This window comes from Xenopus tropicalis, chromosome 6 (assembly GCF_000004195.4).
Source record: "Xenopus tropicalis strain Nigerian chromosome 6, UCB_Xtro_10.0, whole genome shotgun sequence".
Classification (NCBI taxonomy): Eukaryota; Metazoa; Chordata; class Amphibia; order Anura; family Pipidae; genus Xenopus; species Xenopus tropicalis.
In genome coordinates, this window is record NC_030682.2 from 135,298,965 (window position 1) to 135,326,815 (window position 27,851).

General features: G+C 39.3%; 1 protein-coding gene across 1 annotated transcript in view; it reads right to left on the bottom strand.

Moving 5' to 3' along the window:
* csmd3 (CUB and Sushi multiple domains 3) overlaps positions 1-27,851 on the bottom strand; it is a 657,789-nt gene that overhangs the window by 440,707 nt on the left and 189,231 nt on the right. Inside the window, exon 6 of the mRNA XM_018094906.2 lies at positions 2,412-2,524. Within this exon, the coding sequence (XP_017950395.2) occupies positions 2,412-2,524 (113 nt within the window). The remainder of the gene's footprint in view (positions 1-2,411; positions 2,525-27,851) is intronic.

A 27,851-nucleotide genomic window follows, 5' to 3' on the forward strand; every position in this document is an offset into this window, starting at 1 on the left:
AATTATAAGATGTTAATTTTATTGTAAGCCTATGCATGATCATTAATGTTTTTAGCTGTTTGTTTTGAATATACATAAATGTTAAATTTAAAAGTAGTGATGAGCGAATCTGTCCGTTTAGCTTCGCGGGAAAATTTGCAAATCTTTGAAAAGCTTTGCGAAATGACTAAAATGACGCACGTCGCAAAAAAATGCACATAATTTTTTTTACGTGCTCATTTTTTTAACGTGGGCGCCAATTTTTTGACCTACGGCAAATTTGGTTGCACGTTTCGCGAATAAAAATCCACCAATGCCAAAACGTGGAAATTCGCCGCAAATCCATGCCTGCCGAATTATTTCGCCCATCACTATTTAGAACTAGATACATGTACACTATCAAATGATTCACACATACACACATTCTGTGTATTACACACATTCTGTGTATTACAAAAACTTTCAAAAATAATTTAAAATTTTTAAAAATTCCCAGTTGATGAAATATTGATTGGTTTAAAATGACCATATTGGAATTCTGTAGAGAACTGAACAACAGTTTGCAGGTTATAGCTGATTGCATTTCAACAGTTACGGAAATCCTTTGGAGGCTGTGTTCAGACAGCATATACATATAACAGTACAGCATTTTAGTTTGATGGAGGTGCATACCAATTGGAATCATTATTAGAGAAATAATCATATCCAGTTTTGAGTTTCAGTGAAGGTGTAATACTGTAGAATCGTTTTTAACTTAAGGTCCATTAATATAAAATACAGTTGGTATCTATTTGATCTACGACACATGTTGCCATGTAAGCAAAGGCAGGGATTGCTCAAAGACAGGGAACCGACTCTATGGTGCGACATTATGGCCTTTTTATGTGAGTACTATAGATTATATTTGTACGGCACTTTATGGGGACCTCAATGCCAATGGATATTGTCTTCCACTGACTAGCTCATTCTGTAGTTCTAAAATTTTTGTTGGCTCCAAAATGTGTATGACACCCTACAAAAAATGTAAATGCTACTGACTTGACTAACAGTCCACATGTACATTGACTTCGGAAAATCAGCAACCAATGACTATAATAGGATGTTTAGAGAAGAGAATAATAAACTATCAGGGACGTATCCATTTTATAATGTTAGGATGTCATGAAATAACACATCCTTTACAAATCAGTAAAATATATACATGTATAGGATCTATTATCTGGAAACCCATTATCCATAAAGCTCCAAATCATGGGAGGGCTATCTCCAATGGACTTCATTTTAATCAAGTAACTCACATTTTTTAAAATGGTTAAATGATTCCCTTTTCTCTGTAATAATAAAACAGTACCTGTACTTGATCCCAACTAAGATATAATTACCCCTTATTGGGGGCAGAACAGCCCTATTGGGTTTATTTAATGGTTAAATGATTCCCTTTTTCTCTTTAATAATAAAACAGTACCTGTACTTGATCCCAACTAAGATATAATTACCCCTTATTGGGGGCAGAACAGCCCTATTGGGTTTATTTCATGGTTAAATGATTCCCTTTTCTCTGTAATAATAAAACAGTACCTGTACTTGATCCCAACTAAGATATAATTACCCCTTATTGGAGGCAGAACAGCCCTATTGGGTTTATTTAATGGTTAAATGATTCCCTTTTCTCTGTAATAATAAAACAGTACCTGTACTTGATCCCAACTAAGATATAAATACCCCTTATTGGGGGCAGAACAGCCCTATTGGGTTTATTTCATGGTTAAATGATTCCCTTTTCTCTGTAATAATAAAACAGTACCTGTACTTGATCCCAACTAAGATATAATTACCCCTTATTGGGGGCAGAACAGCCCTATTGGGTTTATTTAATGGTTAAATGATTCCCTTTTCTCTGTAATAATAAAACAGTACCTGTACATGATCCCAACTAAGATATAATTACCCCTTATTGGAGGCAAAAATCCTATTGGGTTTATTTAATCTTTAAATGATGTTTTGGTAGCTTTATGGTATGGTGATCCATATTACAAAAAGACTCCTAATCTGGAAAACCCCAGATCCTGAGCATCCTGGATATTAGGTCCCATACCTGTACCTATTTGTATAATGTCATAAATATTTAATAGCACCCTTTACACTCAAAAAGTATTGCATGTTGCAAATCAGTTATCGCTAATCTCTTTCCAGTAAATAAAATATTGGACTCCTGTCATTGGTTGAACTGTTTTCCGCAGTCTATTAACTCTGAAATCTGAATTGACAAACAAAGTTACTATGAATACATGATGTCATGACCTAAAAGCCATTACTCCTACAACCTTCAGGTTTTATGAAAAAAACAAAATCAATTGTAAAAAAAATGTATATTTGTATATTATGTATAGAGATATCGACCAACATAATGGAAATCTTTTGTTACCACATACCTTGATACTGCGCGCTGAATCCTCTATATCGGTGGTTGTTATCTGTTACAAAATGTAACCTTAACCAGTTTTTGTTGCTGATTACTGGAGGGGGCACATTCATCCCAGACAACCTAGACAGTAAGAGAACAAAAAAAAATTAATTGCGTCCATTTTAGTTAAAAAAAAATAAATCTTAATTTTAATACAATCAACAAATTACCATTTTTGTAACTATAATTTTTCCAACTGTGAAGATTTTTTTGAAAAATGATCCCATTAAAAAAATATACTCAATCATATGTCATCATTTAACAATATCAACTATTAAAATATTTCTGTTTTTATATATTTCAATCCAGGGGTAAATGTGTGGTGGAATAGATGGTTATTCCTTCGGAAACTTTCTCATCTCTGTTAGATAAATGGAACACAGGGTCCCTCAAGGAACTGTCGTCAAGTATATATATATATATATATTAGGGATGCACCAAACCCAGTTTTTTTGGGTTTGGCCGAACCCCTGAATCCATCCCAAGTTTTGCGGCCAAAACTGAACCGAATCTGAATCCTAGATCCAGAAGGGGGCAAAAGTTGGCCCATACGTAGGAAAAAAAATTTCTCTTCCATGTTCACACGGACACTTAACCCTTCAAAATCCTAATTAGTATATGCTCATTTATGCTAATTAGGATTTGGATTCGGTTCGCCCAGGACCGTGGATTTAGCCGAATCCGAACCCTGCTGAAAAGGGTGAATCCTGGCCGAATACCGAACCTGGATTCGGTGCAGCCCTAATACCGTATTTTTCACCCTATAAGACGCTCCAGAATATAAGACGCACCCAATTTTAAAGGAGGAAAATCTAGAAAAAAAAGATTCTGAACCAAATACTGTAGTAAAATATTTTATATCAACTGTATAAAGTTAATTGTCTGCGGGCTCGCACATAATGAGGCTTCCCCCAGGGCCCCCCCAAGCATCCTTCAGCTTCCCCCAGGGCCCCCCCAAGTATCCTTCAGCTTCCCCCAGGGCCCCCCCAACTATCCTTCAGCTTCCCCCAGGGCCCCCCAAGTATCCTTCAGCTTCCCCCAGGGCCCCCCCAAGTATCCTCCAGCTTCCCCCAGGGCCCCCGCAACTATCCTTCAGCTTCCCCCAGGGCCCACCAAGTATCCTTCAGCTTCCCCCAGGGCCCCTCCCAAGTATCCTTCAGCTTCCCCCAGGGCCCCCGCAAGTATCCTTCAGCTTCCCCCAGGGCCCCCCAAAGTATCCTTCAGCTTCCCCCAGGACCCCCCAAGTATCCTTCAGCTTCCCCCAGGACCCCCCCAAGTATCCTTCAGCTTCCCCCAGGGCCTCCAAGCATCCTCCAGCTCCCCCACGGCACCCCCAGCATTCTTCAGTTTCCCCCAGGGCCCCCAAGCGCCTTCCATTTCCCCCCTAACCTCCCCCCAGCGGCCTCCGGCTCCCGTGATGTCTTCCTCTCTGTGCCGCGGCTCCCAGCTGCTTCTGTGCTTTTATAAGGTTGCGCCCTGTGTGTGTGACGTCAGTACGCATGGGCGCAACCTTATAAAAGCGAGGATGCGGCAGAGAGCCGCGGCACAGAGAGGAAGACAGTTCGCCGTATAAGATGCACCAACTTTTCCCCCCCAGTTTTGGGGAAGAAAAAGTGCGTCTTATACGGCGAAAAATACGATATTTATATATATACACACACACACAATCCAAAAATAAGTAGCACACCATAAGCCATAATGGATGGATCATTTGGCCATTCCTATGGCAAGCACCCACTCTTTCTTCTATGAACCTTGGCTCGGATTGAGCCAAGACTGATGGAACTTGAAAATACAATTTCGGTAATAATATTCTTCTTTAAAAATGGTTTCGGAAAGTTCCAGTTAGGAACTGAAACGTTGGATGGATTAATAAAAACCTCACTATTTATTTGACCTATATGTTCTTTTACAATTTTTTGTACCAATTCCTGTGAGTGCCATCAGTGTTTGCATTTTATATATATACATATATACAGCAATAAGAGTTCCTTCGCACTCACCCATTATCAATATATATAGGATACTAAAGACATTCTGTGCATTAAGCTACCAAGGAATGCCCTCCCCTTTAAGCAAAACAGAGATTGTTTGTCCATATATGGCAATATATTCAAGCTGGCCAACTACGTCACAGTCACCCCCGGTCTGGCCTGTCCTACACTCACTCACCCCCGGTCTGGCCAGTCCTACACTCACTCACCCCCGGTCTGGCCAGTCCTACACTCACTCACCCCCGGTCTGGCCTGTCCTACACTCACTCACCCCCGGTCTGGCCTGTCCTACACTCACTCACCCCCAGTCTGGCCTGTCCTACACTCACTCACCCCCGGTCTGGCCAGTCCTACACTCACTCACCCCCGGTCTGGCCTGTCCTACACTCACTCACCCCCGGTCTGGCCTGTCCTACACTCACTCACCCCCGGTCTGGCCTGTCCTACACTCACTCACCCCCGGTCTGGCCTGTCCTACACTCACTCACCCCCCGGTCTGGCCTGTCCTACACTCACTCACCCCCGGTCTGGCCTGTCCTACACTCACTCACCCCCGGTCTGGCCTGTCCTACACTCACTCACCCCTGGTCTGGCCTGTCCTACACTCACTCACCCCCGGTCTGGCCTGTCCTACACTCACTCACCCCTGGTCTGGCCTGTCCTACACTCACTCACCCCCGGTCTGGCCTGTCCTACACTCACTCACCCCCGGTCTGGCCTGTCCTACACTCACTCACCCCCGGTCTGGCCTGTCCTACACTCACTCACCCCCGGTCTGGCCTGTCCTACACTCACTCACCTCCGGTCTGGCCAGTCCTACACTCACTCACCCCCGGTCTGGCCTGTCCTACACTCACTCACCCCCAGTCTGGCCAGTCCTACACTCACTCACCCCCGGGCTGGCCATTCCTACACTCACTCACCCCCGGGCTGGCCAGTCCTACACTCACTCACCCCCGGTCTGGCCAGTCCTACACTCACTCACCCCCGGTCTGGCCAGTCCTCCACTCATTTTTATCTGAAATATCAGGAATTCTACTGAAGCAGCAAAAATGTAGTGGTGAGCACAACTTTTCCTTGTTTGTTATAGATAGATATATTTATTTTATTTATTTTAATGCTAGAACACCAAAACAAGTGTATGCCTGTGTGTGTTCATATGACAAAACTATCTGCAGGCAGGGACAGACACACTTTTCCTTTAAGAGCTCGGATAATGTACACACCCTGTGCCAATGCCAATAATTAAGCAAATGGAGAACTTGCATGGTCAGAATTAGGAATGGTAGGAATAGGACAAATTAGGGGCAGGTTTGGACTTGGGAAAACACCCAATGGGCATCAGCAGCCCAGACCCAATCCCTGTCACCGTTCCCCTGGCTGACAGTTAGCTAATGACCCCCTTAATTTATTATATTGTTTCTATGCAATAACAAATTTTTCCTAATGCACTAACTCTTAAACAATTAGGCACAAATAAAACTATTATATATGCTTTATATATTTAAAACTAGTATATATTACATAAAGGATAACATTTATTGCACTTAAAGAATAAATTGTTCCCCTATAGAAACTGATAGCTAAAATACAAAATACAGCGTCTCTCAATTATATACAGTTAATTAACTTTTTGATGTAGTATAAATTGTGGTACTTAACACCTTAGCTAAGGATATCTTTAATTATCCTTCTCCTGTAAAGCCCAGGGAAAAAAAGCTTTTCAAAGGAAATTCACATATAACATGAGATAATGAGAGTCTCTTAACTATTCTTCTCCAGAGAAATACTCATGTATAGAAAATGTCACAACTGTTTAGTTGGAGCTGTGCTTAATTATGTTGAACTATTTTTACTTCCTAAGATACTAGTAAATGTGCAGGAAGCATATTCTTTGGCCCCTTGCTGTTATTCACAATCATAACTGTAAAAAAATATTAAAAGGTGCTAAAAGAAGAACAAACTTGCCGCCCTATCCTAAAAATTCAATGTTAGTTTTGCACATTTCTTTGAAAATACTGTTGTTGCTGTTGCTTTAAAATTCTATCATTTCAATGGCTTCAGCAAAACACTCATTTTATTTCGTATTAAGTTTGGTCACAGTAGAAATAGGAAGGCCTATTCTATCCAGTCTGAGGTCTTTAGAACTAGGAAAAGTTGCCAAAATCTTTAATTAATATAAATCCCTTTTAAATAGGGCTTTTGATGACCTAACTGTTTTAATATGGAGTCCCAGTAGCTAGACATTAGGGTTAATTCACTAAAGTGCGGTAACGCTTATCGCATGCTTTTTTGCGTTAAAAAGCAGGTGATAAACAACGCCCGATTTATCAATGTAATTTCATGCGCGTTAAAACGCATATCGCATGCATTAAATCGCGAGCTACTGCAATGCGTTATTTTTAACTTATTGCGTTAATTCACGCATAGAAATAATACTAACGCATGATTCACAAACACATATGAAGCATTAAACGTGCTAAATATCGCATTTGTCTCTGCGAAGATTAACACCTACTTGGGGCAGGCGGTAATTATAGAAAAGTACAGTTCATGAGCTTTTGGCAACACAATATGGACTTTGCAGTGGGATTTATTCAATATGTGTTGGCCCCAGAGTGATGCAGCCGCCAGTTTGCAGGGAAATGGGCATTTTCAGAACAGTAGTTTTCCGAAAGTAATGGTTACGTGCACAAAATATATCAGGAAATAACGCACGCGGCGGAAAATAACGCAAGAAAAACGGTCATCATGAGTTAAATAACGCAAACAGCATTGGGCCTGATTCACTAAAGTGCGATAAAACGTGTGCTATTCTTATTGTGCGCTAAAATTTTTACTGCCGCTTAATTTTGGCGATTTTTCGCACGATTCACTATAAGCATACTCGCGCTTTTTTACTCGCGATATTGCAAGCGTTATTTAACTCGCGAAAGACTATTTCAATGCGGTATTTGCCTGTACATGCGCTAAATTACGCGAATAATCGCCGAATATGAATGGTAGCATAGAAATAGTGTATAAAAATTGTCGAAGCATATAAATGGTGTATATAAATATTAGCCACATATGAATGGTAGCATATAAATGGTAGCATATAAATAGTAGATGCTTATAAATAGTAGCCACTAGTGATGAGCAAATGTGTTCTGGTTTCTTTAGTGAAAAATTAGCAAATCTTTCGAAAGATCCACGAAACGGCAAAAATGTTGTGCGGGCAAAAAAATTGTTGCTGTGACTATTATTTTTTGACACTTGTATCAATTTGTGGATGTGCGGTGAATTTTTGCATGGCGAATTTTTTCATGCGTTTTGCCATTGGCGGATTGTTTTGCGAAACGCATGAAAAAATCCACCGCGAAAAAATTCAACGCACGTCCAAAAATTCGCTGCGAATCCATGCCTGGCGAAACATTTCATCACTTGTAGCCAAATAGAAATAGTTGCGCAAATGAACGCACGCCATGTTAGCCATACACGCCAATACTTGCGGAAAATTACTGTATTAAAAATGAACATTTCGCTGCAAACTGGCGGCTGCGTCACTCTGGGGGAAACACATACTTGAAGTCCATATTTTATTGCAAAAAATCATTTACTGTACTTTTGTATAATTTTTCGCCTGCCTGTAGTAGGTGTTAATTTTCGTATAGCCGAATGCGATATTTAGCGCGCAAAAGTTATAGTGAATCATGCGATCGTATTCTTTTCAGCGCGGAAATTAACGCAAAACGGTAAAACTAATGCGAGAAATACCCCATGCGAAAATGGCGATTTTTCGCACGCGATAATACTATGGTGAATCGTGCGCAAGTTATTTTGTGTTTTTTAACGCGAAAAAGCGTGCGATAATTTTTATCGCCCTTTAGTGAATCAGGCCCATTGTGTCTAAATTTTGACGTGTGTCCTTTTAGTGAATCGAGCGTTAAGTCGCAAAAAATAAGAAACAATAAAATTTTTAATGCATGCTATAAATAGCGCTCATTTTAACGCACTTTAGTGAATCACCGCCATGGTGTCATTAGAAAGCAATGATTTATATAAAATGTTGGAGCTCTGGAAAAAGGTTCTTTCCCACCTAGGGCTGGCTGAAACCCAAATGAGTAGAGTTTTATCTTGGAGCAGATACTGCATTCATTACTGGTACCATGTCATTCTGCATGCAGTATTCATACAGCCAAACTAATGGAATAGGGCCAATAAATCCCAAGCCCTGAAATGAAAGTTGCCAAATAAAGAGTGGGTGCTAGTGATGTGCAAAATAATTAGCCATGAATGGATTCACCATTTGGATTCACGAATTTCCATGTTTCAAAATTAGCCACGGGAAAATTCACCACGCAACAAGTTATCTCCCGCTAAAATGCTTTCTTGCCGTGCAACATTTTCACCGTTTCATTAATTTTTTTGCTGGTTCTCAAATCTTTTCAAAGATTCACACATTTTTCGGCGAAACGGGACAGATCATCGCTCATCACTAGTGAGTGCCAGATAATTTAATGAACTCTGCTGAATTTATATCAGGTGTATACTGAAGCTATCCGTTTGTCAAGGCCTGAGAGCCCTTACCAGGGTTGAGGTCAAGACCAAGGTGGGTTCAGAATGTCCAATATGCGGTATCCAAGGGGTTAAACAAGTCTCAGGTCAAATTCAGGCAAAAGTTTGCAATCAGCATAGTCAGGAGCAGAGCAGTCAAAAACCGGTAGATCAAGCAGAAATAACAATTTCGGCACAACTAGGTGCCTTCTGAGAAAAGACCTATATTTATGTGTCAAACCCAGATCTTTAACATCCTTTTAACATAGAATTTTGCCCCTATTGTGATGACATCATGCGGTGCGCTGATGGTCTAACCTTGCGCCCATGGGCGCCATCTTTCTTTTGTAAAATAATACCTATACCCTGATGGGCGGGTAGTGCAAGAGATATAGTAGGTATCACAATTTTACCAACAATTACATGCCAAACCCAACCTGAACCTTGGATTTTGTATTATATTTTCGAACTATTTTCCTTGGTATGGTATCAAAAAAGACTAACTTGGCATGCTTAATAATTTACATTTGCCTCCTATAAGATAAGTGATGTTTTGATGTTTAGAATATCATTTTAGGGGAAAATTAGCTTTTGTCCTGCAAATGTTTTAGGCTTAAATAATTGATTAATTAATTGTGCAAATAATTTATCTTATTAAAGTGTTATGTTGCTGTCATTTATGTGCTAGTCTTAGGAACTGTTTTTATCTTGCCTTCAGGGGATTTGTTTGTCTTTGGAAAGGTTAGAAATATTTTCAGATTAACTCTATAGTGGTCATTTGTGATCACAAGTGTACTGCAATTTTGAGAGCAATCTGAATGCTTCTTTCCCCCCCCCCCCCCCCCCCCATATTCCAGTATTGTTGCACTCAGTGAAGCTGGTGGTATCTCCAGTGTTCCGCTGCATCAAACTCCGCACAGGGTAGTGACTACAAACGCAACTATATGGAATTGCAATTTGAATCAGGGCTGGAACTATGAGTAACATAGTAACATAGTAAGTTGGGTTGAAAAAAGACATACAGTATGTCCATCACGTTCAACCATAATGCCTATATATAGCCTCATCTGCCACTTAGCTGCCCAGTTTGCCAGTTGGTCAAGATCCTGCTGCAACGATGCCACATCCTGGATAGAATTGACTGGTCTGCAGAGTTTTGTGTCATATGCAAACACTGATACATTGCTTATAATACCCTCCCCTAAGTCATTTATGAACAAATTAAACAAAAGTGGACCCAGTACAGAACCCTGAGGGACCCCACTGAGAACCTTACTCCAAGTAGAGAATGTGCCATTAACAACCACCCTCTGTACCCGATCCTGTAGCCAGTTTTCTATCCATGTGCAAACGACTTCACTAAGACAGAAGAGGCACCAGCCTATTGTGCAATGGGGGGGGAAGCATGCACACAAAGGGGTACACATGCTCGTTTGTGTGCATGCATGGAGGGGGGGTTATGGTCTTACTAACTGGATGGACATCACAGTTCTTTAAGATTCCTTCCACTAGAAGTTTCAGGCTTAGGTATAGCCTAAATCCCTTTCTAGATGTGGTTTTTACATCAAGGCAGGTTTCACTTGGGGAGCAATAATCCCACACTATTCTCACTGGTGGAGCACATGAAGGCCTTTACTTACTATACCTAACTATCCTACACCTCTGGGGTGTATGACAGGAGATAGTTTGTCACTTGCCAACCATATTAATAGGATCCCTGTGAGCCTAATTGTTCCTTGGTTACTGAGGTCTACCTCCTCTTCCTTATTAGGTGGAGTCCAAAAGAGAAACAAACAGTTCCCTCCAAAAAAAAATTCCCTCTAATGCACCGAGGAACTGATACACTATTCCCACCAAACCTGGCCCCCTCCCTATATTTAACATTGCAGTTGACAATGTCTTCTACAGTTGACTTCTGCTGTACTACCTTGTAATGAACTCTCTTTTCGATGCCAAAGTTCTACATTCATGTTTTTCACATTTTTTTCAGCTTAATTATTATCAAACATTCAAGTTTTGGAAACCCTATTTCCAATTTGTGTGTTTTACCACGACAAAAAAAAAATCAAACTGCAGCAAATAGCCTCCACTCCTTTAGCTCCTTAAGCCTAAGGTCTTCCTAAAGTTGCACGTGGCACGGGCTGCACATGTATTTTTTCCCACAATTGGTGGTGATGCTGGGGGGCACACAGGCACACAGAAAGATTGGACACTTAATGGACAGTTGACTTTTGGAGCACAAATAAACCATGTAGCTTTTTAATAAGAAAGACCCAAGGGAAGGCTACAAATATTGGATTCAAATTGTTTCACATCATTTTATATTGTTAATCCAGCACACACATTACATATACTCACGTCACTCACTTGCATTTAGTAAAATGCTTTCTATATTGAATCTTTTTTTTCTAAATTTTTTCTGAAACATTAAATAATGGCAGGCCCCTGTGGGAAAAATTAAAAGCCCAAGGCATTGAACACAATGCATATGCATTGAAAGACATTGGATGGATCCCGTGGGGGCACTTAAACTTCTTCTTTACCATGCTTCAGCATACTAGCAGTCGTTCCAGAATCAGCTGTCAGCATTCTTACTCCTAAACTGTACAAACTATTTAAAATTCACTTGCAAAACAGATACCCATGGAACTGTTTAAGTAGCATACATCCTTGTTAGTTATACTTTCATACAAATTCATGCAACTGGAAACAAAACATACATGATAATTAGACAAATAGGTAAGTAGATATAAACACTATATGGGCAAAAATGATCTTGTAATAATCTCACCGGCCTGACCAACATCTGAATCTAAAACCAAGGGTGTGAATATGGAATGTATGTATGTATAACTTTATTTATAAAGCGCCACAAGGGTACGCAGCGCTGTACAATCTAACAGAATACAAAATTACACACAGGGAGGACAAGTGTTATAATAAATACAATAAATATATATAAATGCACAGGGAATAAGTGCCATGTGGTATGAGACACAGTAGGCAGGAGGTCCTTGCCCCATAGAGCTTACAATCTAAGTGGAATTAGTCTTCTTTTTACTCATAAATAGAATTTACCCTTTATTTTTTAGGTAAGGAACTATTTTCCACAAGTAGTTGTGGCTGATGCTGGCTGATTAGGCCTGGATTACATAGGCATTCCAGTTCATCCCACAGGTGTTCAGCTGGGTTGCAGCCAGGGCTCTGTGTAGGCCAATCAGGTTCTTTCATTCCCATCTCGGCTAACACATTCTGTATGGGCCTTAGTTTCTACATGGGGGCATATGCTGAAACAAGAAAGAGTCTTCCCTAAACTGTTGCCAAAAAGTTGAAAGCACAAAACCATCAAGAATGTCTGTGCCAGGAATGAAAGGGGTGGATTATATTGTGCCATTTATTAAAATGGAAGAGAACACACTTGTACATGTACTGTATGTGTATATATGCGTGTTCTAGTAATGAGCACATTTGTCCCATTTTCCTTAACTGAAAAATTAGCGAAACAGCAAAAATTCACAAAATGCATTCAACCGATGTGCATTTTTTGTTACATTTTTTGCGTCAATGTCTACATTGAAGACAACAAAGCATTTTCACATACAATCAATTGAGATGTGTTTCATGAAAAAGATTGCTGATGGCAAAACACAGAATTAGCGATGAGCAAATATTTTTGGCAGGTACGGATTCGCAGTGAATTTCCGCATTTCACCATTTGGGAATTGTTTCAAAAAACTTCCCGGAAAATTTGCCATGGAAAAATTTTTTGCGTGTCCAAGAAAGTTGCGTCAAAATAGGTGCAATTGCAGCAAAATGGGCACGGTTGCAGCAAAATAGGTGCGGTTGCGCAACAAAAGAAAGACGACAAAAAGAGATGCGCATGACAAAACAGTTGTGCGTCAAATGTGTTTCGCGGATTTTTCACCGTTTGCAGATTTTATTTTATTTATTTAGAAATTCCCTTTCGAAAATTTTAAACTTGCAAAATTCCTAGATCAGTATGTATTTTGACTTGTACGATTAGGTTATCTTGGCTATTGTTAGTTAGCTTTTAACTTGAAATGGTAAAGTCACTTTAAAGTAATGGATTCTACTAGCTGTAGGGTGATATTTATAGGACTGGCTAAAATATTGTAAACCGCAAAACTGTGCAAAAGTTGTCGAAAAATAAATGGTCCCTGCTAAAAATTGGCCCTACTGTTTGTAAATGTAATAGAGACTAGTGATGAGCGAATCTGTCCTGTTTCACTTTGCCAAAAAATTTGCGAAACGTCAGAAAAATTCACAAAACGTGTTTCATGACAACTTTTTTTGATGCAACTGCACCTATTGTGATGCAACAGCACCCCTATTTGACATGACCGCACCCATTTTGCTGAAACCACAACCATTTTGCCACGACCGCGCCCAAATTGATGTGACTGTGCCTCTTTTAATGCGACCACGACTATTTTGTAATGAAGCATATTATTCCCTGACAGGAAAACAAATAAAAGAGGGAACTGGTGTGGGATCCCTTATCCGGAAACCCATTATGCAGAAAGCTCAGAATTACAGAAAGCCTGTCTCCCATAGACTGCATTTTAATCAAATAATTCAGAATTTTAAAACTGATTTGCTTTTTGTCTGTAGTAATACAACAGTACCTTGTACTTGATCCCAACTAAGATATAATTACCCCTTATTGGGGCAGAACAGCCCTATTGGGTTTATTTCATGGTTAAATGATTCCCTTTTCTCTGTAATAATAAAACAGTACCTGTACTTGATCCCAACTAAGATATAAATATTCCTTATTGGATGCAAAACAATCCTGTTGGGTTTAATCAATGTTTTATTAATTATTTTTAGTAGACTTAAGGTATGGAGATCCAAATTAAGGAAAGACCCCTTATCCGGAATACCCTTGCTCCCGAGCATTCTGGATAACGGGTCCTATACCTGTACAAGCACTTGGCTACCTCTGCAGTAAAGCCCAACATTGCCTTCTACTGTATATCTAATGCATTTGACCAATTTCTAAATGATTAACTAGTGTTAAAAAAGTGCATGCCACAGAGTAATTACAGTTTATGTGATACAAATAAGGTAGGGAACATACACCATGCTTAGTAATAATGTCAAAATGATAAAGGGACCTGCACGTAGCTCGGAATCATTAGAATAAAAAAAGATGAAAGTTGCTGTGTCTGGTATAAAATGCGGGTTTTGGGATGAGAAAACTCTCAGGGGAATCATGTACTCAAAGGAGCAGAGCTTGAAATCAGGAGGCAAAAGTAATATTTGCAATAAAGTTCCATACCGAGTGTCAAACATGTCATTGGCAATTCATCAGAAACCATCACAGTCAAGGTACTGTACAAGGCTATGAGCTTTGAAGAATCCCCAAGAGGGGTAAAACATAGCTGTTTCAGCAACAGAAATCTGAAGCCTGTCTGAGAAAAACCTCTCTTTAGAAATCCTTCTGGCACTTCTGTACAACATACAAAAAAAAATTCTCTGTAAATAATTCCTGCACGGGGAGAGATGTCGTTTTCCAAAAAGGTTAAATAAAACAATCTATTAGAAACACAGACCTACCTCCGATTTTAAACTGACCGTTTCACAAACTCACAGAAAACATTTTTCATGTACCATTATGTATATTATTCAATGGAGCAGCATGAATGTGAAGCAGAATCACATGGAATAAATACAGAATATACACCAGTGCCTAATCTGTATCCGCTTTGTACTAATAAAGATTAGCAACTAGAGATGTAGCGAACTGTTCACCGGCGAACTAATTCGCGTGAACATCAGGTGTTTGCAAGTTCGCGAACTTTCCGCGTATGTTCGCAATTTGGGTTTGCGTGGTGTTTTTCCGCTGCGTTTTTTCTCGGCCTAAAAACGCAGCACAAGTCACACATGGTGTTTTTCAGCAAATACCGTTTCCATGGTGCTAATAGTGCGAAATAGCAAAAAACGCCGCGTATTTCCGCTAGGTCTGCCAGCTGCCTTTGCGTTTTTACGCAACGCTGTGTCAACAAAGTATTTTTCAGAGAAATGTTTGCCCTTGATCCCCCTCCTGCATGCCACTGTCCAGGTCGTGGCACCCTTTAAACAACTTTAAAATCAGTTTTCTGGCCAGAAATGGCTTTTCTAGGTTTTAAAGTTCGCCTTCCCATTGAAGTCTATGGGGTTCGCAAAGTTCGCAAATATTCACACTTTTTGGCGTAAGTTCGCGAACGGGTTCGCAAACTTTTTTTTTGAGGTTCGCTACATCCCTATTGGCAACTTGCTCTGGCATTGTTCTGGTGAACCAGGTGAGACCCATTCAAAGTAAAAATAAGAACATGGAAAGGATAATATCATAACTCCCCCTCCGTTATATAAATATAAATAGATGATGATAGACAGTGATGAGCAAAATATTTTGTCAGGCATGGAATTGTGGTGAATTTCTGCCTTTTGCCTTTGGCGGATTTATTCGCCAAACTGGTGCAAAACTCTGATGTATAAAAATTGCTGAATGCAAAAAAAATGATGCGCATCAAGAAAGTTTTCACATGCGTCAAAAATGTGGCAAAAAAAAATGATGCACATGAAAATGTCTTTTCATTTTCGCCATTTGGCAAATTTTCCACTGTTTTGCGAATCTTTTTAAAGATTCCGGAATTTTTCACCGAAGTGAAATGAGACAGATTCGCTCATCACTAATAATAGATAGATAGAAGGGATGCACCGATCCCAGTTTTTTTAGTTTGGCCGAACCCCCGAATCCATCCCACGTTTTTTGGCCGAATACCAAACCAAATCTGAATCCTAATTAGTATATGCTAATTAGGATCCGGAAGGGGCAAAAGTTGACGCGCATGGTGAAAATTTTTTCTCTTCCGTGTTCACATGGACATTTAACCCTTCAAACTCCTAATTAGCATATGCTAATTTATGCTAATTGGGGTTTGGATTTGGGTCGCCCAGGACTGTGGATTTCGCTGAATCCGAACCCTGCCGAAAAGGCCAAATCGTGACCGAATACCAAACTGTAGATACTGTAGGTAGGTAGATAGATAGATAGATAGATAGATAGATAGATAGATAGATAGATGATAGATAGATAGATAGATAGATAGATAGATAGATAGATAGATGAATAGACAGATAGACAGATAGATAGATAGATAGATGATAGAGATAGATAGATAATAGAGATAGATAGATGATAGATAGATAGATAGATAGATAGATAGATAGATAGATAGATAGATACTGTAGATATTGTAGATAGTGTAGATACTATAGATAGATAGATAGATGGATAGATGATAGATAGATGATATAGATAGATAGATAGATATAGATGATAGATAGATAGATAGATAGATAGATAGATACTGTAGATACTGTAGATAGTGTAGATACTGTAGGTAGATAGATAGATAGATAGATAGATATAGATGATAGATATAGATAGACAGATAGATAGATAGATAGATAGATATAGATAGATAGATGATAGATAGATAGATAGCTAGATAGAAAGATTCTCTCTCTAGATAATTCTCTACCTAGAGATGTTGTTAAGAATAATTAGTTGGTGAGGTTTAAAAATAGAGATAAGTAATTATACATACACATGCATACACTGAATTAAATACTAATTAGATTGTCATTAAAGGCATTTTTACCCCCCACCCTAAAGATAAAATTCGTCCATGTCATCTTTTTTTTTTACGTGAGCACCAATTTTTTTTTTTTTTGAAAGATTCGCACATTTTTGGGCAAACCAAAACGGGACAGATTCGCTCATCACTAACCAACACACATTCTAGTTTGTTTTGTTCCAGCGTGAATAAATTGCAGCGCAGGCTCCAGTGCAATAACCAGCTATTATGTTGGGATTCTGCTAAAAAAAATGTGCACTGTTGCTATTTCCATGCATTTTTTGCACAAAGAACTTTGCATTCTGCTTTACTAAATTCTCATTTATGTATTTTCTTTTAACTTAACTCAGGCTTAATGAGCACTTACTGTCAAATGCCCCTTAACTCTAAACGTCTGCAGGGTCACAGTCTACTGTATATAATTAAGAATAAAATATAAAGATCCATTTCCCTTCGACATTTGCTTTCCTGCTCCTGAACACATTAAAGCATTGCAAGCTGTTTTCTCTCTTTATATAGAATAAGGTCTTGATTGGATGTTTGCAATACAGATGGCTGCCTTTCTGTTTGGAAGCTCTCTACTGTACTAGGTGAGATATATATTTTCAGCAGGTTATATAAGGTCAAGCTGAATCAATGCTGCAATTGATCTTGCAACAGAAAAAAAACATCTTACATAATAATCAGTATTATGTACATTTTGTACATCTAGAACCTTTTAGATTTATAATTGATTTAACTTTATTTACAGCCAAGATACAGCTTGAACTCCGTATAGAAACGTAGAGCACTTGCCCCTAACACATTATTTAGAAGGACATTATTACTACAAGAAACATGCCATTATTCAATTTCTTTTAGGGATTATATATAAATAACGGTCAAGTTCTGTGGTTATTTTTTTGCTATTTGTAAACATTTTGATGCTTTTCTTTGTATTATGCAATTATTAAACATTACTCTTTTGGTTAAAAAGAAAAGGGGGCTTATAAAGACGTAATTAGTGCTATTTATTTAAGCAGGTGGCTTTTCGCTAATGGGTTTTGGAAAACAGACTTGCATAGGGGTATTATATTCAGGATGACAAATTTATTCTTTAAAAGAGAAGTAAAGTAAGGTATACAGCACTGAAAATGGGCATATGTGCAGGTGTAGTTATATAGTTAAGTGGGTTGAAAAAATACCAAAGTCCATCAAGTTCAACCCTTCCAAGCCAACCCCAGTGCACACACATAGACCCATACTGACCTATCTATCCACTCACATACAGACCCATACTGACCTATCTATCCACTCACATACAGACCCATACTGACCTATCTATCCACTCACATACAGACCCATACTGACCTATCCACTCACATACAGACCCACACTGACCTATCTATCCACTCACATACAGACCCATACTGACCTATCCACTCACATACAGACCCATACTGACCTATCTATCCACTCACATACAGACCCATACTGACCTATCTATCCACTCACATACAGACCCATACTGACCTATCTATCCACTCACATACAGACCCATACTGACCTATCTATCCACTCACATACAGACCCATACTGACCTATCTATCCACTCACATACAGACCCATACTGACCTATCTATCCACTCACATACAGACCCATACTGACCTATCTATCCACTCACATACAGACCCATACTGACCTATCTATCCACTCACATACAGACCCATACTGACCTATCTATCCACTCACATACAGACCCACACTGACCTATCTATCCACTCACATACAGACCCATACTGACCTATCTATCCACTCACATACAGACCCATACTGACCTATCTATCCACTCACATACAGACCCATACTGACCTATCTATCCCCTCACATACAGACCCATACTGACCTATCTATCCACTCACATACAGACCCACACTGACCTATCTATCCACTCACATACAGACCCACACTGACCTATCTATCCACTCACATACAGACTCACACTGACCTATCTATCCACTCACATACAGACCCATACTGACCTATCCACTCACATACAGACCCATACTGACCTATCTATACACTCACATACAGACCCACACTGACCTATCTATCCACTCACATACAGACCCATACTGACCTATCTATCCACTCACATACAGACCCATACTGACCTATCTATCCACTCACATACAGACCCATACTGACCTATCTATCCACTCACATACAGACCCATACTGACCTATCCACTCACATACAGACCCATACTGACCTATCTATACACTCACATACAGACCCACACTGACCTATCTATCCACTCACATACAGACCCATACTGACCTATCTATCCACTCACATACAGACCCATACTGACCTATCTATCCACTCACATACAGACCCATACTGACCTATCTATCCACTCACATACAGACCCATACTGACCTATCTATCCACTCACATACAGACCCATACTGACCTATCTATCCACTCACATACAGACCCATACTGACCTATCTATCCACTCACATACAGACCCACACTGACCTATCTATCCACTCACATACAGACCCACACTGACCTATCCACTCACATACAGACCCACACTGACCTATCTATCCACTCACATACAGACCCATACTGACCTATCTATCCACTCACATACAGACCCACACTGACCTATCTATCCACTCACATACAGACCCACACTGACCTATCTATCCACTCACATACAGACCCACACTGACCTATCTATCCACTCACATACAGACCCACACTGACCTATCTATCCACTCACATACAGACCCATTAACACATAAATTATATATACAAACATCAATATTAACTGTAGATATTAGTATCACAATAGCCTTGGATATTCTGCTTGTTCAAGAACTCATCCAGGCCCCTCTTATAGGCATTAACAGAATCTGCCATCACAACATCACCAAGATGGGCATTCCCCAACCTCACTGCCGTCCCCATAAACCCCCATGCTGCTTTGAATTACAGCTCTGTTCCTCTAATGCAAAGGGCTGGGGCCTCTGGTGCGCTTATTATTTTTATGAATGATGTTTGTCACCTTGACAGCTTACAAATGAGAAATGTATAGGTTGGATGGTAAAGTGTTGCATTTGGCAGTGCTGAGACATTCGCGTAAGCATACACAGTTATGCTAGTAGTACAGAGTTATTATTTGAGTAAAAGTTTTGGATAAACATGTACTTAGGTCATCATTCTTGAGTTCATCACGAAGAAGAACATTTTAAGAAGTAAGGGGTTAGTGGATGTAACTGGTGTGAAAAGAATGAGACACTAAAAAACTGTATATTCAAATACACTGAAAGGGAACAATGAGTATGTTACTATATGCAAGGCAGCAATAAGGCAATGGGAAAGGTCAGCATTCATAACAGCAAGATTATTTATTGGGCACAGATTTTTTGTTGCTATTTTTGATATATACATACAGCCTATTTGTAAAGCTGTGCATTCTTGGATACCAGACTAGTTTCCCCAGATTACCCCATTACTTTACACCACCTCAGACCTGGATAACCTGGAAAAGGTTTAATTCATACTTTCTTCCATCTAAATATATTTACTGATGAATTCTAATTTATAGGACCATTTTCTCTACTCTGGTAAATTTGCCTCTCTGACACTATTTGTAACCCCAATACATTACAAATCCCAGTTATTCACTGTAAACCAATTGGGAAGCAGCCAACGTTTATTTACATTACCCACAGTCCGGATTTCATACTAATTTCCTGTTGTTTTCATTTGCATATCGCTAACAATTATTTATTCAAAGAAAGTGGCGCCCAAAAGCCCAGATTTCCTAACTAATTTCCTCTTGCATTTGCATTTGTCTTACGAGATAATGTTCCCCTAAAACCCTAGGCCCCTTGAATCTCTTATACTTAGATTATTAAACACACATTATTAAATTCATATGATGTTTCAGTTTGTTTAGTTTAGCAATGAATATGCCTGGGAAATTTTTAAATATTTGCCAGTATTTTTTTTTCTCAGGGTTTATTAAATCTAATCTCGGATCTCCAGATGCTGATCCTGCTGTCAGTTATTCAGAAGCACATCCATTTTCATCAATCACATTCACAACCCAGGGCATACACACTCACATTTTGTGTGATATTCTGCAGTGATTATGTTGCAGTAACATCATTTTCTATGCCATTACATAGGGTATGTTACAGAAGCTACATATAGACAACAACAACCCTCCTCTGCACTCAGCCATTATCAATATATATAGGACATTAAGACATTATGTACATTAAGCTACCAAGAAATCCCCCCCCCCCCACTTTAAGCAAAACAGGGATTGTTTGTCCATATATTGCAATATACTTCAAGCTGGCCAACTATGTCACAGTCACCTCAGTCTGGCCTGTCCTACACTCACTTCATTCTACTGCTTCAATATACATTTAGCAAAGGGACAAAGTTTTACCTGCAACTTACTTGCTTTCAAGGTTAAAACTCCCAAATGGTTGCCCTTTTATTGGCTCCATTGGGATCACCTGACTGCAGCTGGGAAGGGTGGGAGCTACAACATGGAGCTGGCCACTGCCCCTGTATAAACTATAGCAAAAAAGGGAAAGTTGTGCTCAACCAAAAAAATTTAAACCATTAGGTGGGGGTCAAAAAAGACGTTTCGGGAATTTTCCTGTTGTTTTGCAAATTTTACGGCAAAGCAAAACGGGACAGAATCACTCATCACTGGAGCCCATCTCTAGTAGACTCTATATAAGCAAATTCCCTTTTCTCTGTAATAATAAAACAGTACTTGATCCCAACTAAGATATAATTACCCCTTATTGGGGGCATAACAGCCCTATTGGGTTTATTTAATGGTTAAATGATTCCCTTTTCTCTGTAATAATAAAACAGTACCTGTACTTGATCCCAACTAAGATATAATTACCCCTTATTGGGGGCAGAACAGTCCTATTGGGTTTATTTCATGGTTAAATGATTCCCTTTTCTCTGTAATAATAAAACAGTACCTGTACTTGATCCCAACTAAGATATAATTAATCCTTATTGGGGGCAGAACAGCCCTATTGGGTTTATTTCATGGTTAAATGATTCCATTTTCTCTGTAATAATAAAACAGTACCTGTACTTGATCCCAACTAAGATATAATTACCCCTTATTGGGGGCAGAACAGCCCTATTGGGTTTATTTAATGGTTAAATGATTCCCTTTTCTCTGTAATAATAAAACAGTATCTGTACTTGATCCCAACTAAGATATAATTACCCCTTATTGGGGGCAGAACAGTCCTATTGGGTTAATTTAATGGTTAAATGATTCCCTTTTCTCTGTAATAATAAAACAGTATCTGTATTTGATCCCAACTAAGATATAATTACCCCTTATTGGGGGCAGAACAGCCCTATTGGGTTTATTTCATGGTTAAATGATTCCCTTTTCTCTGTAATAATAAAACAGTATCTGTACTTGATCCCAACTAAGATATAATTACCCCTTATTGGGGGCAGAACAGTCCTATTGGGTTTATTTAATGGTTAAATGATTCCCTTTTCTCTGTAATAATAAAACAGTACCTGTACTTGATCCCAACTAAGATATAATTACCCCTTATTGGGGGCAGAACAGCCCTATTGGGTTTATTTCATGGTTAAATGATTCCCCTTTCTCTGTAATAATAAAACAGTATCTGTACTTGATCCCAACTAAGATATAATTACCCCTTATTGGGGGCAGAACAGTCCTATTGGGTTTATTTAATGGTTAAATGATTCCCTTTTCTCTGTAATAATAAAACAGTATCTGTATTTGATCCCAACTAAGATATAATTACCCCTTATTGGGGGCAGAACAGTCCTATTGGGTTTATTTAATGGTTAAATGATTCCCTTTTCTCTGTAATAATAAAACAGTACCTGTACTTGATCCCAACTAAGATATAATTACCCCTTATTGGGGGCAGAACAGCCCTATTGGGTTTATTTCATGGTTAAATGATTCCCCTTTCTCTGTAATAATAAAACAGTATCTGTACTTGATCCCAACTAAGATATAATTACCCCTTATTGGGGGCAGAACAGTCCTATTGGGTTTATTTAATGGTTAAATGATTCCCTTTTCTCTGTAATAATAAAACAGTACCTGTATTTGATCCCAACTAAGATATAATTACCCCTTATTGGGGGCAGAACAGTCCAATTGGGTTTATTTCATGGTTAAATGATTCCCTTTTCTCTGTAATAATAAAACAGTACCTGTACTTGATCCCAACTAAGATATAATTACCCCTTATTGGTGGCAAAACACTCCTATTGGGTTTAATTACTGTTTAAATAATCTTTTAGTAGATTTAAGGTGTGGAGATCTAAATTACACAAGGATCCCTTATCCAGAAAACCCCAGGTCCCAAGCATTCTGGATAATGGGTCCCATACCTGTATAAACAAAGCAGCTTATAAAAATACCAAACCCGACCAATAATAAACATGATCTTATTTTTATTTTGCTGAAACTTATGTGTAACAAATGAATGATAGGTTAACTAACTTCCTGATATCTTCATTCTTGATTGATAGTTAAATAGCATTACTGTTCCTAGAACTAGGACAAAAAAATATTTAATCCACATACTGTATAATATGAAATATATGAATTATACTTTTTCTTGGTTTGTGAATTCATTATTTATTTAATTCATTTTCCAGTCAGCAAAGCTGTGATATGTACTTTTATAAAATATATATATATATATATATTTTTTATCTTGAAGAACTCCTGTGAAGTCTCCTGTGAGAAACAATGGTCTGAAATTGTTTTGAAAACATCAGCATTTTTTGGATGTGCTTCAGCGAAATTATGCAAAGTAAATGGTGCTTTCATTAGATGTGTCTGTCACGGTTTCCGGTAATTGCTTTACAGCATCCAAAAATTTATGTTAAAAATTGGAGCAGTTATAGTAATTGCAGCGTGATTACAGGTAGTTACACTGCAGAGGAGACCATGTTTTCTGCAACATAATGGCTTTTAGTGGACCTGTTTGAGCAACAGTACTAGGGGAGTTTCACTACTGAACACAAATGACCCACACTCACACCAAATAGAAGGGGCAAACCAATATCATGTAAAAATAAAATAAAAAAAATCCACTGGAGAGCCAAATGCCTTCTGTGTAGTTTATTGGTTTAGAGATGCAGAGGAAGGACCCCAGAGGTCCGAAAAAATGTAGCGCTATGCATCTCTAAACCAATAAACTACACAGAACGCATTTGGCTCTCCAGTGGATTTTTTTTATTTTTACATGGTACTTATTGAAGTGGACCTGGCGAACCCTACACCACTGTCTGATTGAGCCCCTTCACTGTGGTTTACACTTTGGGGCACACAGGTTATATTTTCTTTTGTTGCAAACCAATATCACTAATATTCTAATAAAATAGACATTTTATCTAGTCATAAATAGTGACGAGCGAGTGTGTTCTGTTTCGCTTCGCCGAAAAATTCGCAAATCTTTCAAAAGATTCGCGAAACGGTGAAAAATTCGCGAAACGGCAAAAATGTTGCACCACGAATATTTTAGGACGCGCGGAGAATTTTTCCGCGCAAATTTCTTCATCTGTTTTGCGAAACAATCCGCCAATGGTGAAACACCCATCACTAATCATAAATAGTGGCTTTTATTAAAAAAAAAAAAGAATGGAACAACTTCTACAGGAGTCTGGTCTGCACTGCAGCAGGTGTATTGCAAATGGAAAGGAAATATTATTGATAATGATGAGCGAATCTGTTCCGTTTCGCTTCGCCGAAAAATTTGCGAAACTTTCAAAAGATCCGCGAAACGGCGAAAAATTCTCGAAAAGGCGAAAATGTCGTGCGACAAAAAAAATTTGTCGCCCGCGGCTAGTATTTTGTTGCGCGGCTATTGTTTCGTCGCCCGCGACTATTGTTTCGTCGCCCGCGGCTATTGTTTTCGTCACATGCGGCTATTGTTTCGTCGCATGCGGCTATTATTTCGTCGCCCGCGGCTATTATTTTGTTGCGTGGTTATTATTTTGTCGCCCGCGACTATTCTTTTGTTGACACCACCGACAATTTTTGGACGTGCGCCGAATTTTTCCGTGGTGAAATTTTTCATCCGTTTCGCGAAACAATCCGCCAATGGCGAAACGCGGAAATTCGCAGCGAATCCATGCCTGGCTAAACTTTTCACCCATCACTAATTATTGATAGTGATGGGAGAAATTATTCGCTAGGTATGGATTTGCTGTGAATTTCCATGTTTTACCATTGGCGTTTGTTTGCGAAATTCAGCACACGACAAAAACCGTCACTGTGGCAAAAAAAATTTTTTCGCATGGCAAAAAAAGACACGCAACAAAAAAAAATTGCTGCATGAGTCAACAAAAACTTCTGCGTGCAACATTTTTTTATGTGCATGACAATTTTTTGGGGCGTTCAACATTTTTCGCTGTTTCATGAATTTTCCGCCAGTTTCACAAGTCTTTTTTAAAATTCACAAATTTTTCGGAGAAGTGAAATAGGACAAATTCGCTCGTCACTCCTTATTGACACACACCCAATCTGATTTTCCTCAATAAATTAAGGTAATTTACATCCATCCCACAACAATTAGCATCAATTAAACATTAATTTACTAAAGAATGTGTCTTTGTCTAAAATTTTCTCTCCAAACCACTGTACTGTATGTCACAACATGACAGGTGCTATAAGGAGCTACGGTGAGCCATCTGAGTCATTTTAAATTAGGGGTCATTTGAAGTGTGCAAAGTGCAATTTTGTATACAAATCATGATTTTTTTTTTAAAAAAACACTCGCTGTCCTAGTAGTATCTGCTCCCTACATCCCTAGCAGATTTGCCATTTGTTGATTTTTTTTAGAAGACTATCTGGAAATTTTCTGAGGCCATTAGAATTTGAATGCAAATGTTGCCACAGTTGTGCCTGTAATTACCTGAGTTGGTTACCTTTTCTCTTCATTTTAATATGGTTTCTAATTGTTTTCTAGTATGAAAGTTGCATTCCTAGTGGATGAGTGTATTCAAAGATTCATTATAGGCTATTTTTCCCCAGGGACATGCCAAGGCAAAAAGCTAAGAAAAGAGCATTGCCTTAGCAAGTGCTGTATAAACATTAAAATGTACAATACTCACTTTTGAAGTTACTCCTAATAGAGACAGGCCACTGTAATAGTACCACCGTATCCCCCAATGACTGCCCTGCCTTCTGCTGAAGTGCATATGCTGTTTTATGCACTTTATATGATGCCCTGGGGGATTGTGCCCTAAAGTGCAACTCTTTGTGCTCCTAGGAAAAAGTGCCTTGCTTTGCCTTGCTTTCAACTGTCAAGTGTTAAGTATACAGACACAGACTACACAGACTATTACACTGTGCCTCTTATTACTCTTGCAGTAACCCAGTGACCCCCACCCAGTGGCTTAGGAGCTCAACAACCCCTTGTATGTTGCTCCCAGTGGCCCTTAAAACAGGTGCTTGTTTTTCAATTCCTGGCTTGAAGGCAAGTTTTGGTTGCATAAAAACCCAATGCAATGCCAAACAGAGCCTCCTGTAATCTGCCAGTCCACATAAAGGCTACCAAATAGCAAATAATAGCTCTTTTTTGGCACCCCCAGAACTTTTTTTATGCTTGTGTTGCCCCCCAACACTTTGGATCTGAATGTGGCTTACAGATATAAATAATTGTAGGCCCCTGCAGTAACTTGTCTTAAGATCTATAAAGACTGTTTATAACCTACAAACTAATTGAAAAGCAGTAATGTTCCACTGGCCACATATTTGGGGGGGGGGGGTTTGTGGCACCTTACATCTTAACCCTAACACAATGTTGCCATTGTAGGACCAACAACAAACCCTTCCTCGTGTCTTTCCAGTTTGCACGCTACCTTTGTGTGAACCTTTGGGTTCCAAGACATGGAAACTTCAGAAGCAGAGGAATAGTGTCCTTCCCTAGTATGGCCCATGCCCAACCCTAAAACGTGAAATGTTACCATTGTACCCAATACATATTTATGTCTTTCTACTCTTTACTCTACTTCTGCATACGCCTTTGGTTCCAAGACAGGGAAACGTTTGGAGAGCAGAGGAAGAGGGTATTTCCCCAGTCAGACCTGCACCCAACCAGAAGCCACAAAGGTCCCCCCAGATTTCAACCCTAGCTTACATGACCTATGGGTAAACCTGCAGGTCCTGAGGTTGTGGGTCAACCCATACATGCCTCTTCTCTACCTATTTGTTAGTCTTTTTGCCTCCTCTTTAAATCCTATTATTGTTTGTGGGAGAGAGGAAGAAGAAATAGGGGAGGATTAATACATGTTCATTTAGGGTGTAGTGATGAGTGAATCTGCCGTTTCGCCAAACGGCGAAAAAATTGGCGAAACGGCGAAAATGTCGTGCGACAAAAAAAATTGTCGCTGCGGCTATTATTTTGTCGCGCAGCTCTTGTTTCGTCGCCCGCGGCTATTATTTTGTTGCGCTGCTATTGTTTTGTCGCAGGTGGCTATTATTTTGTCGCCCGCGGCTATTATTTCGTCGCCCGCAGCTATTATTTTGTCGCGCGGCTATTGTTTTGTCGCCCGCGGCTATTATTTTGTCACGCGGCTATTGTTTTGTCGCCCGCAGCTATTATTTTGTCGCCCGCGACTATTCTTTTTTGACGCCGGCGACAATTTTTGGACGTGCAGCGAATTTTTCCGCGCTAAATTTTTCATCCGTTTCGTGAAACAATCCGCCAATGGCGAAACGCGGAAATTCGCTGCAAATCCATGCCTGGCGAAACTTTTCGACCATCACTATTAGGGTGTAAAGGGAAGACTGAAGCAGGAGATACACCTGGATGAGCGGAAGGCTTTCAGATGTAAGATGACCCCTGAATATTGTTAAGAGTTGCTGTATGAGAGAACAAGGTCTTGATAAGGATGGATGAGTGCAAGGGGAATTTGTTTCCCCAGGTTGCAATCGGAAGGGAGAAAGGTTAGCATCAATATTAACATAAATGAATCAGCATACATTTGTTTTTCCTTCACATATAATACATAAGCATGTCTTTACTTATCATGCCTTGCAATACACAGTTAGGTGATTAAAGGCTCGGAATTAATATTGATAAATGTAGCAGTGGCGTGTGTTTTTCTACATCCAATTTCGTCTGGTGGGAAGTACAGAGAAACATTATTCATAACATATTTGTATTCTGTGC